Source organism: Natrix helvetica (genome assembly GCF_964273705.1).
Source record: "Natrix helvetica genome assembly, chromosome: 5".
In the NCBI taxonomy this organism is placed as follows: Eukaryota; Metazoa; Chordata; class Lepidosauria; order Squamata; family Natricidae; genus Natrix; species Natrix helvetica.
Genome location: NC_138551.1, coordinates 30625508 through 30643440, shown reverse-complemented (window position 1 = coordinate 30643440; position 17933 = coordinate 30625508). Strand labels below are relative to the sequence as shown.

The following is a 17933-nucleotide window of genomic DNA, read 5'->3' as shown; positions in this document are numbered from 1 at the left end:
GGACTATTCACCAAAAGATTTCACAATTTAACTGGCAGCATTGAATCGTGGTGAAGATTAGAATGCAGTATTGCAGGTTAATTCAGCTCACTGCCAGGAGTTCGATCCTGACCAGCTCAAGATTGGCACAGTCTTCCATCGTTCTGAGGTTCGTAAAATGAGGACCCAGGTTGTTGGGAACAATATGCTGACTCTGTAAACCGCTTAGAGTGCTTTATAGCACTATGAAGTGGTATATAAGTCAAATTGCTATTGCATTGTGGGTAACTATAGCCATTGAAGTTAATTGAATGATTACTGCTGGGAAACAGTGGTAAAAAGGACTAGAGAGACTCTTAAAAAGAAAGTACTTGGGGCAGAACAGCATGACTTCTTAAACTGAATGAGAAGATGTAAAAAATAAAATTAAAATGAATTCAAGTTTCCAGATAATTAAACATATATATTTGAACCAGGATTAAGTTTTTGGTCATCCCCAAATAATATAAATCTTTCCCACAATAATCACCAGAGTGCCTCTTCCAAATCGAATCAGCTTCAATTCATTTGCCAAATTAAAATTATTATTTTCAAATATTCTAGAAGCAATTAGCTTGAATAATATTAATATTCAATGTAAAATAGGACTCTGTTCATGTAGGAATCAGAAATAAATTTGTCACAACTAAAATAGTATTTCAGACATGGTGCTAAATACAAATATGTTATTTCATATGTATTCCCTTACAATTATGCTTCTGTTAGCAAGACTATTTTTAAACTAGAAATAAGACTGAGTTGATTTGTGAATTAAATTTTATGAAATTAATACGAACCAACAATAAATTGGGGTGTAAAGGGACTTTTTTCTAAGTAATTAGGTATGGAATTGTAGTCTAAGAATAAAGAATATGTGCTGCCTTCACACCTGAACAAACCATGGTTTGCTTAACCACAAAAAAGCCAAAAAAGACAGCATTCTTGGACACTAATTACCTATACCTATTTGAAAAACTGCAGTGTTTGGATTCACACAGTAAGACAAACGAAGAAGGCTAGCCCATGCACAAAAAATGCATCAAATTTTTCTCAAATGGAAAGGAGAATATAAATAATTAGATAAAAATAAAGATTCCTTAAACTTTAGATCTGAGGTATAAAAGCTAAAGAACAAAAAGAAAAGTATGAATCAATGTTTGGATGTGACGGAATCAAATATAGGAATAGAAAGGTATGGTGAAGTACAGGGATAAGCGTTGATGCAAACCAGTGACGTGCAGTCAGGTGAGGCAAGTGAGGCACAGCCTCACCACTCTCATCATGAAGAGAAAAAAAATGTAAAAGGAAAAAGCTGAGTTAGCTGCTGCTTCACCGTGAATGACTGCCTAACTGTTTAAAAAAGCCTCTAAGAAATGCCCTCTACTATGAGGCAGGAGAACTGCATGTCTCATCTAGTCTGACTTTAGGCGGTTTATGATCACTCGAGCAGAGTTAAGCAGGGTTAAAAGCCTAAAAATACCTGCCTCATAGTAGAGGGTGCTTTTTAAGAGGCTTTTTTAAACAGTTAACCAGAGTCATCCACAGAAGCCAGGCAAAGAGCCATGCTGTAGCACACACACTTTTCCCCCAGCCTCTTTCTTTTGGAAGGCTCAGATCGGCTCCCCACCAGCTTCTCTGCCTCTTCTCTCAGCCCAGCCTGCCAGCAGGAAGTGAGTGGGTGGGCTTTATTGCATTTCAGGCATTTCCCACCCAGACAGCAGTCTGCATTTGCAATGGTGGAGGTTTTTGGGGAAGGCAGCAGGGGAATGGGGAGGGGATGGCAGATGAGCTGCTTTCAAGCCACTGTGTGTGTGTGTTTGTTGGAGAGTGAGTGAGAGAGGAAAGGGGGTAGAAGAGATAGTCCAATCCAACTTGTGTGTGTGTGTGTGTGTGTGTGTGTGTGTGTGTGTGTTTGAGAGAAGGGGAGGAAGGGAGAGAGGGAGGAAGGAGGGGAAGGGGGGAAGAAAAAGAAAATGAAAAAAGGAAATTTATTTCACAAAGGAGAAAAACAAATGCTGTCATTTTAAATCAGAACCGAGCATGCCTGGCTGTGGAATTCTGGCAGTTGAAGTCCACAAGTCTAGAAATATTTGAAACCCACCACTGTGTCAGTGCCTCACCAGCCATTATCCTCACCGCACGTCACTGATGCAAACTAAATTTACATAGAATTTATTTTATGTTTTGGTCTTAATTCATTTAGCTAAGTATTGCTGCACTCCACGTACTTTTGTATTTCTGCACTCTACATACTTTAGTTTACACAAAAAGGAGCAAGATGATGAGAATGCATCAGTCTTGACACCTGGTGACCAATTCAAAAAGTCTCTGCAATTTTCTTGGCAAGATCTTTCTTCTTAAGGCCAAGAGAATGTGAGAGGCTCAAAGTTTCCAGCTTTCTAGCCTGTGAAACTGCCATCAATGTTTAACCATCACAATTAGGGAAGGTTTCTGGAGTTGCACAAAGGAACTTGTGGGTCATCCGTAGTGAATAAAACCTTGGGAGAACAGGGAAAACTATAGCACTGATGATTACCAGACCAGATATAAACATCTGAATTATATTCAAGACAATCTCATACTTATCCATTTAAAGTATGCTGTCATTGATTTCCATATGAATAAATGTTCAAGTGGATATAGGATTTAACCTAAATAACACATTGTTGCATTATATTAGATTACTAAATATACTGATAAATTTTTGCATGTAGGTAACAAAATTTTATTGTATCTGATTCTTTTTAAAAAATTCTTTTAAGTTTTAAACAAACAATTAAACAGGAACAAGTTTTAAACAAACAAGTAAACAGGAACAAGGTTTGTAATATGAGCCAGTGTTGAGCTAATAATAAAAATAATATTTGCCAAATGTAATTTTACAGCTGTTTCTCACACATACAACCGTCACAGTGTGCCTGGAACTGTGCTTCACAGCCAACTTCTGACAAGCACAGTCAATGGAGAAGCCATCATGTCAAGTCTTGTGTAATGACTATAGGACAATGTGTGAAAAAACGCTTCCTATATTTCATAAATGGGAACTATTTCATGGAAGTTGCTCTTTTCTGCCCCCTCCCCTGTATCATTATTTGGAAGGAATTGCTTTTAAGGCGGCTAAGCAATACTTGAACTTTCACTAAAGGCTACAATAAAACCATGGTGTGAGGGCGGGGACTCTTCCCAAGTTAAGTAGATGTTGGCCTTCATGATTTCCTCCAAAACACAATAATATCCTTCCCCTTCTAATCTTATCAGATTAAGCAGGATTTTTAAGTGATAGCATTTTGGCTTTGATGCAGTTAAATCAGAGGCAAAGACTCTTGTTTTTACTCTAAAGAAGGGGAAGTCTGCATCTTATCCAGCTGAATATCAAACTGTGAGAACTTCCTCCATCTGCACTATTCAGTAACATCCTCTTTCAGTAGCTACTGATGTCTAGACTTTAGAACTGATTTTGATAACACAAAGTTGCATAAAATAAATTAAATAACTAGCTATTGTCATAACAATTGACCAGCACATTCTACTTCAAAAGTATCCTTGGCCCTGTTTAGTATTTATTTTGTTCATTATCCCAGAGTTTTGGAAGATTGGCAGCTATATTAAAATTTATTTTTTAAAGTTTATTAATTAAATATATATGCCGCCCATCTCACTGATAAGGCAACTTTAAAAATAAAATCAAGTAACCTATTTTCTATTTGCAAATATTGCTTCAGAGGCAAGCCTAATGTTACCAAAAACAAGTTAAGTATGAATGTCATACATCCAAAACTTCTATTCACGTCTATTCATTTTTGCCAATTCCCCACCGCTTCCTCGCCTTCTGTAGTTTAGCACACGGTTTCTAAATATCACCCATCCTTTAGGAGATCAACAGAGTAGAGTGACAGGAAAGCCCTGTTTTATGAACTCTGCTCTTTTCACTAAAGGGAAGTTAAAATCAAATCCAATTTTTAAATTAGCCTTCCTGTATAACAGCAGAACAATATGAAATGTACATTATATGCAGTAAATAAACACTGAAATTTGATTTTACACATAAAATCTTACTGTAGCATTTACAATGCTAAGAATTTAGCATTTCTTTCACTTTCAATAATCATTTTTTCTTAAATTACTTTCAATAATATTTTTTTCTTATCAAAAACGAGATAAAGAAAAAATATTTTAAAAATATTTCAGCAGATATAAGGCATTCCTGAATACAAAGTATGAATTTTAAGACTCCTTTCTGTCTTTTAACTCTTTAAATGTTTATGTATTTCTTACGTAACACATCCTACTAGAATATACTTTAAAGTAAATTCAGAAATATTATCCTGACAAAGGAAATCCTTTTTGTGGATATCTCTTATTTTCTGATTAGATAATTTATATTTACTTATAAAGAAGTGTAGCATAAAAATCTAAAACTACCAACATTCTCTCAGAATGCAGTAATAGTAGTTGATCAAACATATATATTAGAGAAGGCTATGGAAGAAATAAAGTGGGCTTGTCAGTTATTCAAATGTTTATGTATTTGTTTAGAAGATCAAATACAATGTCAACAAAAACTTTATATTAGTGTGACTAAAAACCATTCATAAAAGTGTTTTATAGTTAGTTTATACAAACACTAAATCATAATATGTTTTCAAAATAATATAATATGCAAACACATCTCAAAAAATAAAAATAAATGATTTTGCAACAAAGTATAATTGGATAACATAATTTACTGATTTTCAGGTCTTGATTTAAAACCAGGTCTTTTCCTTTTAAACTTGGAATTCTGACTTCTGGTTTTGTTGTATGTTGCTCTTACTTTTCTTGACATTGGAAGTAAAGCATGGATGAAATAAATCAAAAAGTGGTTGAAAAAAAAAAGCATTGCTTTTATCTTCTTGGTTTGTTTAATAAACCATGATTAAGCATTCTGAGAAAAACCATGACTAAGCATTCTGAGAAAAAAGCACCCAATATGCCCTAATATGAGAAGCAGATGAGTATCCCATTATCCCAGGAGTGTCAAACTGGATTTCTTAGAGGGCCAGATCAGCATTGTTGTTGTCCTCTGTGGGTTGGCCGGGGGAGGGGGTGGGAGAGATGGGATGGATAGCAGTCACGACAGATGCCTCATGCAGCATTTTGCCAACAAAAACGGAGGCCCAGCACGCGGCCCCCTATACCCAGTTTTCAGCCTAGACAATCTCCTGAAGCACTCTGCCAGCCAAATTGGGGTACAAGTAGGATGTTTTCACTAGCAGAGGCACTGTGGGCTGGTCCTTTGCTATTTCCAAGCCGGCCAGATATAAGCACCCCACAGGCCACATCTGGCCTGGGAGCCTTGAGCTTGACACCCCTGCATTATCCCATATTCCAGGCAAATAAATGAAATAACTGAACCTAGGGTTTCTTCGTGCAAAACATGGACTATTATCATCAAATTATGCCTCCTCTGTTTTCTAGTATATGATTATGCTATGTCACTTTGAAATCTGTTTCTATTCACTCAATCTTGCCATCTTTTCTTTTCATGCTAGTATCCCAATGCACAACCATCAGCTCGAGGATCAGATCCAGCCCAAAGTACACTGTAGGAAGAAGAGAGGGATTGTTGTCTCCACCATTCTCCTTTGGTGATAATTTGACCACGTCCAAACATGCTCCTGGCATAACCAAGCACAGGTTCCTGGACATTATGGCCCATGGCTCTCAAACCATCTGCTACGTTTTGAGGAATGCCGTCTTCCAAGAACACCTGCCACGCATCTAATGATTAAAAGAACAGCATTCAAGATTTTATTTGAAGATTTGAAGATTTGAAATACCGAACAAATGTCCAATTATTTTACAAATACCACCTGACCCCAAAGCTAAAATATTATTTTCAGCACTTAATCACGATCCCACAGAAGGAAAATAAAATATTCTCACTCATCGACACAGGAATAGGAAAAGGAATCTGAATTGGAAACACTTTTAAAGCAACTCCTTTAAAATGATTGGATGACAGGTTTAACTTTGTAGCTAAGAAGCAATCATCCTGCATACCCTGCATTCTCTTTACAACTGAGAGGAAAACAAGGTATCACGTCTGGAGGCATGAGATAAAAGTTTCCCCGTCTAGTCATGTGTAACTCTAGGGAGCAGTGCTCATCTTTGCTTTTTGGCAGAAGTAACCAGCGTCGTCTGAAGGCATTTTCTGTGATCATGTGGCCAGCATGGCTGTACGCCAAACGTATAGCGGTTACCTTCCCACAAAAGTGGTACCTATTAATCTACTTGCATTTGCATACATTTCAACTGGTAGGTGTGCAGGAGCCCTCACTCTATGTAGCTTCTTCATATAATATAATTGGCAATTTTGTACGCAATCTGTGGCTAAACACAGCTAAACATGACCAGACTTTTTAAACATATTGGATATAGCCTGTATAATGCTGAACAGTAATGTTTAATGTGGCATCAAGAAAATGTGATGAAATACACCAAAATAATATTCATTGCATTTAATTTATTAAACTGGAATATATATTCAATTCTGAGACCTGTTTGGGTATAACTATTAAGGCACCAGGCTAAAAAACCCAGGATACTGAGGGGGGGGGAAGGGGAGGCATGGCCAGCTTGACGTCACTTGTGTTGGGAATGCCTATGGTGGCCCAAGCGCTCTGCCAGCAAAAACAGGCTCTGTTTTCACCTGCAAAGGCCTCCTGCAACCTTCTGCCATTGAAAACAGAGGTCAGGAGGGAGGCAGTCAGCCCTCTCAAGTCTGTTTTTGCTGGCAGGAACTATGGGCTGGTCCTTTGGTGTTTCCAGGGCAGCCATGGGTCGTGGACCTTGAGTTTGACACCCCTGGTCCAGACAGTTGCCAGGAGTCAAGACTGCCTTAAAGGAATACACACACACAATTCTTTTAAATAGTTTTTGTTGTGATACCAGCCACACAACTGCATAATTGCACTGAATGTATAAACGTTAAATAACTGATTTTATTTTATTTTATTTATCTCCTTTCCTCATTTTTTCTATAATACTATGCAGAAGTGTATGCATAGCACACTATACTCAATCTCGATAAAATGGCCTAGATCCGTGATGGCAAACCTATGACACACGTGCCACAGGTGGCATGCGGAGCCATTTGTCAGGACATGCAAGGCTTGACTTCACCCTTCTTTTGAGGCCATTTTTCACCCTCCGGAGGCTTCCCTGAAGTTTCCGGAGCACGAAAAACCGCCTCTATGGGCAAATCAGAAGTTCAGGAACAGACTTCCGGTTTGCTCGTAGGGCCGGTTTTAGCCCTCCGGAGCATTCAGGAGCCCTCAGAAGGCTTCCCTGAAGCTCTGGAGGGCTAAAACTGGCCCTACGAGCAACCCGGAAGTATTTGTGCTCCGAAGGCTTCAGGAAAGCTCCTGAAGTCTCCAAAGGGCCTCCAGGGGGGCCGGGGAGGCTGTTTTCGCCCTCCCCAGGCTCCTATAAAGGCTCTGGAACCTGGGGAGGGTGAAAAAAGCATGCCAAAAAATGGGCGGGGAGTGCTGGTTGTGCACGCATGCGCGCTGTGGTCATTTGCGTAGCATTCTGGGTGTGGCACACCCACGCATGACCCCTTGTACTCCCCCACTTTTGGCACACGAGCCAAAAAAGGTTCACCATCACTGACCTAGATGCTCAGGGTAAAATATATACAGGGTGGGGTTATGGACAGAAAGGATAATTTTAGCCTTTCTGTCTATAATCCCTGTAAGAACAAACCTGCAAAGTGGGATAGGTTGAGAGAGAATTACAGATCTAAAATTACCTGTGAATTTCAATGGCCAGGTGGGATAACCCTAATCGAAGCACAACATTTAACAGCTGCACTGCACATGTATATGACCTTCCTTCCTGTTCACTTTCACCCCTTATGCTTCAGTCAAGCAGATGAGGAAGGCTAGAGGAATGCTGAGCTTATGCTTTAAGAACTTCCTACTAATAATGCAATTCATCAATAGAGATCTTTGTCCAGGTTGGTTCTGAATAAGCCCTTGGGTAAAAAGACATGCTTTCAAGTAGCCTTCACAAACCTAGCATCAACAAAGGATCAAGAAAGTCAACATCCCCAAGGCCACCAGGTTAAGAAAGGATGTTTTAACAGACAATTCTGTGCAATTAGCTGTTAATGCTTGCAAAAAGGAATATTGAAACCTGCTTATAAGTAAACCTTGTCTCATTTTGTCATCAGGAAATAGGTCTAAGTAGATGATATAACTGAGTACCCTTCAACTAAGATAAATACAAGACCGAAGCTCTGTTATATCTTAAAATTATGTTCCTATATATTGTAAATACAGAAAAACAAATGAACATATACATAGAACGAGAGAGGGAGGTGTGCTGGAACTGGCTTGTACTGGCTCATAAGAGGTGATTGATAAATTGTTTGAAAAACTGTTAGCCAGTTAAGACAGAGTTAAGCTACTATGCCTTGTGTGCTGACAATCTGTTCAATGGCTAGTGGTTCAGCACAGTGATGTAAGCTAATTCTTATATATTTACCAGTACATCACTATATACAGTGGGGCAAAAAAGTATTTAGTCAGCCGCCAATTGTGCAAGTTCTCCCACTTAAAAAGATGAGAGAGGCCTGTAATTGGCATCATAGGTAGACCTCAACTATGAGAGACAAAATGTAAAAAAAAAACCAAACAATCACATTGGCTGATTTGGAAAGAATTTATTTGCAAATTATGGTGGAAAATAAGTATTTGGTCACCTACAAACAAGCAAGATTTCTGGCTCTCACAGACCTGTACCTTCTTCTTTAAGAGGCTCCTCTGTCCTGCACTCATTACCTGTACCAACGGCACCTGTTTGAACTTGTTATCAGTATAAAAGACACCTGTCCACAACCTCAAACCGTCATACTCCAAACTCCACTATGGTGAAGACCAAAGAGCTGTCGAAGGACACCAGAAACAAAATTGTAGACCTGCACCAGGCTGGGAAGACTGAATCTGCAATAGGCAAGCAGCTTGGTGTGAACAAATCAACTGTGGGAGCAATAATTAGAAAATGGAACACATAAAAGACCACTGATAATCTCCCTTGATCTGGGCCTCCATGCAAGATCTCACCCCATGGGGTCGAAATGATCACAAGAACGGTGAGCAAAAATCCCAGGACCACATGGGGGGACCTAGTGAATGACCTGCAAAAAACTGGGACCAACGTAACAAAGGCTACCATCAGTAACACACTACGCCGCCAGGGACTCAGATCTTGCAGTGCCAGACGTGTCCCCCTACTTAAGCCAGTACATGTCCGGGCCCGTCTGAAGTTTGCTAGAGAGCATTTGGATGATCCAGAAGAGGATTGGGAGAATGTCATATGGTCAGATGAAACCAAAATACAACTGTTTGGTAGAAACACAACTCGTCATGTTTGGAGGAGAGAGAATGCTGAGTTGCATCCAAAGAACACCATACCTACTGTGAAGCATGGGGGTGGCAACATCATGCTTTGGGGCTGTTTCTCTGCAAAGGGACCAGGACGACTGATCTGTGTACAGGACAGAATGAATGGGGCCATGTATCGTGAGATTTTGAGTGCAAACCTCCTTCCATCAGCAAGGGCATTGAAGATGAAACGTGGCTGGGTCTTTCAACATGACAATGATCCCAAACATACCACCCGGGCAACAAAGGAGTGGCTTCGTAAGAAGCATTTCAAGGTCCTGGAGTGGCCTAGCCAGTCTCCAGATCTCAACCCCATAGAAAACCTTTGGAGGGAGTTGAAAGTCCATGTTGCCCAGCGACAGCCCCAAAACATCACTGCTCTAGAGGAGATCTGCATGGAGGAATGGGCCAACATACCAGCAACAGTGTGTGCCAACCTTGTGAAGACTTACAGGAAACGTTTGACCTCTGTCATTGCCAACAAAGGATATATAACACAGTATTGAGAGGAACTTTTGATATTGACCAAATACTTATTTTCCACCATAATTTGCAAATAAATTCTTTCCAAATCAGCCAATGTGATTGTTTGGGTTTTTTTTTTTACATTTTGTCTTTCATAGTTGAAGTCTACCTATGATGTCAATTACAGGCCTCTCTCATCTTTTTAAGTGGGAGAACTTGCACAATTGGTGGCTGACTAAATACTTTTTTGCCCCACTGTATATAGACACACACAGAGACTTATATACATACATATGTGACCTTATGAAATTTATATTCTACTGTGCCTTCAGGATGGGTTCTCTTTTTTGGCTAAAGTCAAGTAGAGCCTAGACAGACTTTGGAAGTGGTTGGCCATTGCCTCCTTCCTAGGCTAAGAGCGGGTGAGCAGCCCAAAGTCCTGCAGCTAACTTTGTGCCTAAAGTGGATTTAGAACTCATGATCTCCCAGTTTCTAACCTGATGCCTTAACTCCTGCATCAAATTGGTTCTTTGGAAGTAGCATAAAGAAACTAAAATACATCATCAGAAGGAAATCTATTTGAGGGTGGGTTGAGGTGGACAGCAGAAATCACAAGCGTCCATTTGCCATTTCTTGCAAGCCTGTTTTTCTATGACAGCTACATCTACTGCAGTCATTCGCCCAAGAGTACATCAGCAAAACAAAATCAGGCAAAGGAAATAAACCAAAAGGAAAAACAAAGTAATTAAAAGAAAGCAAATGCAATAGAAGGTATGAAATACCATAGTACTGATTTCAACATACAGCAAACTGGGTTTTATTTCATTGCTACTGGGAGAAAAATGAATCCATCACTGAATTCAATTATAGTAGAATACTTACTGCTATCCAAACTTGAGCTATTAAATCTTAATCAGCAAGATTTTATTGGCATCTATAAGCACTGTGTCACTATAATGAGGGTTGGACAATTGCTTCGAATTTCTTCCTGCTTATTCAGATAGAGGGAATATAAATTCCATTTTATAGTCTTACCTTTTTTGCTATACTCTATATAAAAACGAGATGCATCCAAAGCCTCTTGTGGATTCTTTCCAAATTCAAACATATTTAGTAGTACCTATAAGAACATATAGAGGGAAATGAAAATCTACATTATTATGAGGGAATAATTCATTCATAAAATACCAACTATCTAGACAATATTGTTGCATAACAATATTTTCTTTCTTTATATTTTGGCTATGTTCACCAAATCACTATCAAGGAAATTTGATGCTTATTTCAAACATACTATATCCTTCCTAAACATTAGATCTGGTGAAATATACACTGAATGCTCAGCTGATTTTATTTTTTTGTATACTTTTAATTAAAAAATAAATCAAAAGTCAGTATGTTACAAAGTAGAATCCCACATTAAACAAACAAACACACATTTCATAAAAGTCTCTGGTTATGATTATTAGTCAAATGAAAAGAATAGGTAGCTACAACTTATGCTTGCTTTCCAGTGAAATGAGAATGGAGTTAGAAGAAACCATCTCAGTAATGATGGTGAAAAGCAATCACCACCCATGTACCAATTTTGCTGTTTTGTGCCTGACCTTGACTTCACAGCAGTTATTTTGTGAGAATGCCCATGAAAGTTTCCCCAAATTTGCTGAAAAACATAAACTGTATTCAATCATGTAAGCTTTGAAGGGCGAACTATTTTCTGGCAACTAATACACTACACCCAGGAGGGACAGATACTGTACTTACTTGCACCTGACCTTGTGGTTGCATGAATCCTCCCATAACTCCAAAGCAACACAAAAGATCTCCAGTACCAGCTGCAGTGGCCAGAGCTGGTATAATTGTATGATAGGGCCGCTTCCAAGGGCCCAGGCAGTTTGGATGATCATGCTGTAGTGAAAAGCCGGCTCCTCTGTTCTAGAGATAAATTAGTGCACTAAAAGTCATAGACAGGTAAAGCAACTCATGGAGTTGAATCCTAGTTATCTGCAGTATTGCTAGAAGATAACATTGGTAGTTCAACATTGGTACTCTCTGAGCTTGCTAATTTTCTTGTGGACATTACCAAACTAAATAACATAATTAATGCCCTGATGATGTTACCCGGTTTAGCTAATGAAACATCTACAAGAAAACAACCAAGCTCAGAGAGCACCAAAAGCTCCACAGTTAAACCCTGAGCTACAAATGTTCTCTTATTATCGATACAAGTAATTTTTTTTAAAAATGAAGCAAAACTGCAAAAAAGTAGCAGCACATTGGGTGATAATAATTTTAAAAATGTATAAACATAGACATCATTAAAATGAAGATAAAAAAGATTCCTGTTTACATGATCTTTAAATAATCTGGCATAGTATTTCAACAGTTTCTGAAAAGATTTGAAAAGAGAAATTTTAAATAGAGAAGGAAAACTTCAAATAGAGAAGGAATTCTTGTACATACGGATGAAGCTAAATCCTTGAGTTTTGCTATATAGCCAACTAGTTTTCATTTTTTTAAAAAAAGATACAAGAATTTGAAATGGCTGCACTTGAATTAGGAACAATTTCAAGCCAATCCTGATATGAATTAGCAACACACTACACTGAAAAATTAATGCTAAAACAATCATTTCATCAAGCACATATTCCTCATGCTGAAAAATACTTTCTTACTTGCAAAGTAAATCCACAGCCATCTGGCACCAGCCCTGCACCAAATCCTTTATACAGGCTGTTAGTGAAAGAGCAGGCATTGCCTTCAGCATCCACCACGTTAAAATAAACTGTGTCATTGCCCACTGGGAAGGGATTTCCATGACTATATTGGGCAGTTGCTCTGGTGGCAGGAAAGAAAGCAGAAAACTTAAAATGTTGGTATTGTTTGTAGTACTTACAAAAAATGAAGAGGACTGAAATTTGGTTGCAGCAACATTTCTCAATTTACTTACTTGAGAAAATTGTTTATTTCTATTGGGCCAGGGTCTATGGCCAGGGATCTACTTCTATGTATTTCTTGCAGCCAAAGTCCACAAAAACATTTGCAAATAACAGTAATATATTTTTTCAATTGTTGTTTTATTCTACTCTCACTCTATTTACAGTGATGTAAATAGCACTGCTATGACTGCAAGAGAAGATGAGAAGAGGATTTTTTGTCCAACTTTTTTTTTTCTATTTTGGGGCTATTAAAAGAAAACCATGGAGGCATAACGCACCTCCTGTATTATTTAATTTTTGCAGACAACTGGTTTGGGAATCCAAAACATGTAGAAATGTTCTGTATTAGGGCTATAGAGCTTTTTTTTTTCAATTAAAGTGGCAAGTCAAGAAAACTTTCAACAATTTATTTACTCCAATGTGTACCGTAGAAAGTTGAAGCAAAGTTACATAGGAAATGATCAAATGACCTCCTGTGAACAGGTAACAACTGGATTGTTTTAAGAAGTGTTTCCACTGAAAGGTTAATCTCAAACGTAAGTCAGAGAAAGCAAACATTTTATCTAGAGTACACAGGATTTGTATTTTTAACAGATGGATCTTTGGGCTTTTCAAGATGTGTTCTGGTATTATGGCCAATTTTAAAATATTCCAGCATAATGGTAAACACAACACTTGACAAAATTCCTTGTACATTTACTTTTTTCTCATTTTGACAAAGTGTTCTCTGGATATATTTTGTTAGGTAATATTCCCCCACAACATACTCAAGCAGTGAATACCAAATCTAGATACCCATCAAATGACTTATCAGAAACTAACATTATGAATTTCAATCTTGGGGAAAATCCAGAAGATTTCAAATGTTTAAATGTGCATTCTGAAAACTAGCAAATTAAGGGGGCAAACCCTTCACACAAAATCCAAAGAGAACATGTTCAGTACTGTAAAATGTCAATTGCAGCAGTCTAAGGTGTGAGTGAGGAGACAGAGATAAAACCCTAGAGATACCCAAGGTCAACTGGAAAAGAATAAATAAGGATAAGTGGAGTAGTGGGCTTTTTACTTAGAGAGAGACTTTGGCTTGAACCTGAGCAGTTTTCATTAAAAGAATAGATAGTCTATTGTATCTTATTATTCTTTAGATTGTGTGTATTAATAAAGCACACTTACTTCTTCACAGTCCTCTTTATCCTCTCCTCTGCCCAATCTAGATGCATATACCTTACTTCCTCATGCATTTCATCTAATTTACAAATACAAAATAAACTTTGTATTTGGTATATTAAGCAATGTAGAAGCATCATGGGTATAATGCTTAATGACTCTCCTGTTTATTAACCATTCAAAATTACAGTAGCACTTAGAAAGAAACTTTAAAACTGTGTCCCACATTTAGGACAGTGTCCCTCAGTCACAGGACCATGATTTGGGCATTTCATAAACAGTGGGTGCTTAAGATCGTCACAGCATCCTACAAGCATGTGATCACCATTTGTGATCTTCACAGCCAGCTTCCAACAAGTACAGTCTATGAAGAAGTAAAATCACAAGTCACAAGTGATCATATTGCTTAGTGAGAGAATTGTCAGTCCCAATTCTGGTTGTTCAGTGAGGACTATTGTAGTATGATAGTGGTGATAATGATGATGATTAGACTAGACTAGATTAGACTACACTAGAATGCTTTCCTCTTATTTTTCTTCAGAATAATCCTGTGAGGTTGGTTACATAGAGCCAAAATGACTCATCCAAAATTCCCCAGTAAGGTTCAGTTTCAGAGGGTGGACCTTAACCCGAGTTCCCCATGCCAACTCTGCAACGTCTATGAAGAATTATTTTCTTATGAAGAATTGTTCTCAGGTTTTCCAAGTGTAGATACTCCCAATCTATCTAAAATTAATTATGAAGCAAAATTGTTTTGAAAGCAGTTCATGCAGCTTGGAGAAAAACATCACTACCAACATAGCCAAGCAACTGGGACAATAAGCATCTGGCAAAATTAACCTAACTTATTTTAAAAGAAAGCTGTAGCCAATAATAGTTAACTCTGTTGTATTGTTTGATGTTTAGTAATTAATTAATAAGTAGTGGCATTTATAAAAACAAACAGGAGGACAGCTTACCTGTGTAAATTGATCAAATGCGAACGGTCTCTGGCATAAGATTTAGAAAGGAGCTGTGCTGTAGGCACTGTTCCTTTTTCCGGATCAGCACAAAACCAAAAACTATCAGCAAAGCTCATCTTGAATGCTTCAATTAAAATGTGCAAGTAGCGAATAGAATTATGGTCCAGATCTGCAGAAAAAAACCAACACAAATTATTGTTTGCAATTCATAAAATCCTTCATATGTATAGAGGTATAATTGTGCATATAGTACTTACTGATGAAAAACAGTGAACTGATTCATACATTGTTTTCTACACCAGAGGATGCTCTTTCCCCAGACATTTGGTTAGTGTGATTGAATCCTCTTTTCTTCTTTTTCTTTGTTCCTGTTTATGATTTCTACCTCTGCTATCTTTGTTATCTTTTGTCTTGTTTTTTTTCCGTTTAAAGATGCTTTTAATGATTATGTAAACCACCTAGATTTGTTGGGAGCTGGGCAGCATGTAACTTTAATGAGGATGCACTGGATCTGTCCCATCGTCACCAGAGCATCTTCAGAAATTGTCACTAGTTTTTTTGCAACTGACAGGGGGGAAGATTATGGGTTTACTGAAAAGTAGTCATATTATATGTATGTAATTAATTTAAATTAAATTTAAAAAATGAATTCAATTTCATGTTTGATCCAGGTCCACTCCTTCTTTTGGGCCTACTATCGCACCACTCAGTTCCTGACTTTGGAAAAATATTTCCCTGAGAAATCAAAACAAATCTATATAGGGACAGCCTAGGACAGTGGTTGGCAAGCCGCGGTTCGCGAGCCACATGCGGCTCTTTACACACTTTAATGTGGCTCTTCTGTGTGCCGGGCGCCCGCTCCCCTCCCTCCTCTCGGGCACTTCAAAACAAGCCCCCCTTTCCCTTTTTTCTTTCCGACCCACAATGATTAGGGAGGATCCTGAAGTCGGGCGGGGACGAGAAGCGGGGAGGCAGAAAAAGAAACGGAGGCTAAGGAGCTTCCTCCCTGCCTCCTCCCAGCAAAAATCTAACCGGGAAGCCGGGCGGGCAGTAGCAAATTAGCCGATCACGCCGCGTGATCAGCTAATTTGCTACTGCCCGCCGGCTCCCTGATAAGATTTTTGCGGGGGGGGGGGAGAAGCTCCTTGCCTCCGTCTCTTTTTCTCCCTCCTCGCTTCTTGGGGCTCCACCAATGGGGGAGCAAGGCCCGCCCAGCGCCAGGCTTTGGGCTAACACAGAGGTCTGCAAAGGTGGCTGTTTTAAGACTGGTGGACTTCAATTCTCAGAATTCTGGGAGTTGAAGTCCACCAGTCTTAAGAGCCAATTTTGTAGATCCCTGCCTGGGCTAATATGATTGATGCCCTTGGTGGACTTCAACTCTCAGAATTCTGGGAGTTGAAGTCCACCAGTCTTAAGAGCCAATTTTGCAGATCCCTGGGCTAATATGATTGATGCCCTTGGTGGACTTCAATTCTCAGAATTCTGGGAGTTGAAGTCCACAAGTCTTCAAGCTGTCAGGTTTGAAGACCCTGGGTTTTTTTTCTAAAGGGTTAGGGGTGCAAGGGTCTTGCAACTTGACAGCTTTAAGACTTGCATGCTTCAATGCCAGAGTTCCTGAGCCAACATGACTGGAGGAGGAATTCTGGGAGTTGAAGTCCACAAGTCTTAAACTGTCAGGTTTGAAGACCCCTTGGGGTTTTTTTCCTAAAGGGTTAGGGATGCAAGGATCTTGTAACTTGACAGCTTTAAGACTTGCGTGCTTCAAATGCCAGAATTTATTGAAACTAAAAACAGTGTACCATCCTATGTATTTTCGGTTTTAAAAATGTGGCTCTCAAAATAAATTTCAATCGTGGTTTTGGCGAGATTTGGCTCAGTTGAAAAAAAAGGTTGCCCACCACTGGCCTAAGACAAAAGTGCCATTCTTTTTCTGCTCCATCCTCTTCTAAGGTCAACCTTTATTCTGCCTTTATTGCTGATTCTGATAGATCTTCTTCCTTGTTCCCATCCACTTGTCTTTGAACTTTGGCATTTGCTATCAAAATGTATGTGCCATCTGCTCTTCTCATTCCAGCTGGCTTACAATATATGAGATAAAATGTTAATAAAATCATAAAATCAGTCCATAAAAGCTAATCTCCCAAAAAGACAGGATTTTCAAGATGGCATTTGGCACTACACTAATCCTCTTTCCAAAGCCACTGATATATTTAAAAAGCCAATACTTCAGGCTAGGAGGGCCGAAGTCTGTGATTTCACAAGTATTCCTTATAGTCTTAGGGAATTTCACCGGTGGCCTCACCAACATATTCTCCACAAGCAGCATTTTAGAACTGTAATTTATCTTATCATCATCTGGATCATCATAATAGGGGGATAGATTAGAATTGTACCCTGAACGTACTTGGAGAGTTGGAAGGTGTACATTAGGCGGGTAACACTACATATATTTATCAAAAATGATCATTTTTTGTTTTCCTTATGGAAGTAATTTTACATATATTGCTACAATTAGATTAGGATCTAAATTACAATGGAAATAATTTTACATACGTATATTGCTGCACAATTAGGAATTTTTATAATATAAAAACAAAATATTCTTTTTAAAAAGTCTTAATTACCTCCTGTATTAATTGATATGTATATGAGTTTCTATGTTTGAATGAACAATATTGTGATTTATATAAATAAAGTTACCCACAAATTGAATGAATCTGGGAAACTAAATGGATATGTTAAATTTGTTAACTCCGATACATCACAGAAGAAATTTGCCATTACTATTTTCTCAATTTTTCCCTCCAGTTTCCCATTATTAGTTTCTAGTAATGTGTGATTTCTATTGCTTTAAGCTAATAGTTTTTAGAGTTGCTGACATGGCAAGTTTTGTCAATCTTTTGTATAATCCTATAAATGTCTCTTAATTAAGTCTCATTCTCAATGGTCATTCA

The 17933-nt window shown here is 38.4% G+C and overlaps 1 protein-coding gene across 1 annotated transcript in view; it reads right to left on the bottom strand.

The window, feature by feature from the left end:
* Window positions 1–4715: 4715 nt before the first annotated feature.
* Window positions 4716–17933, bottom strand: part of LOC309392399 (glutathione hydrolase-like YwrD proenzyme) — a 32914-nt gene continuing 19696 nt past the window's right edge. The window contains exons 7-11 of the mRNA XM_081953582.1: window positions 14977–15148; window positions 12587–12749; window positions 11676–11846; window positions 10947–11031; window positions 4716–5778 (exon numbers count right to left, since the gene is read on the bottom strand). Coding sequence (XP_081809708.1) covers window positions 5546–5778; window positions 10947–11031; window positions 11676–11846; window positions 12587–12749; window positions 14977–15148 — 824 coding nt within the window. The 3' untranslated portion in view covers window positions 4716–5545. The remainder of the gene's footprint in view (window positions 5779–10946; window positions 11032–11675; window positions 11847–12586; window positions 12750–14976; window positions 15149–17933) is intronic.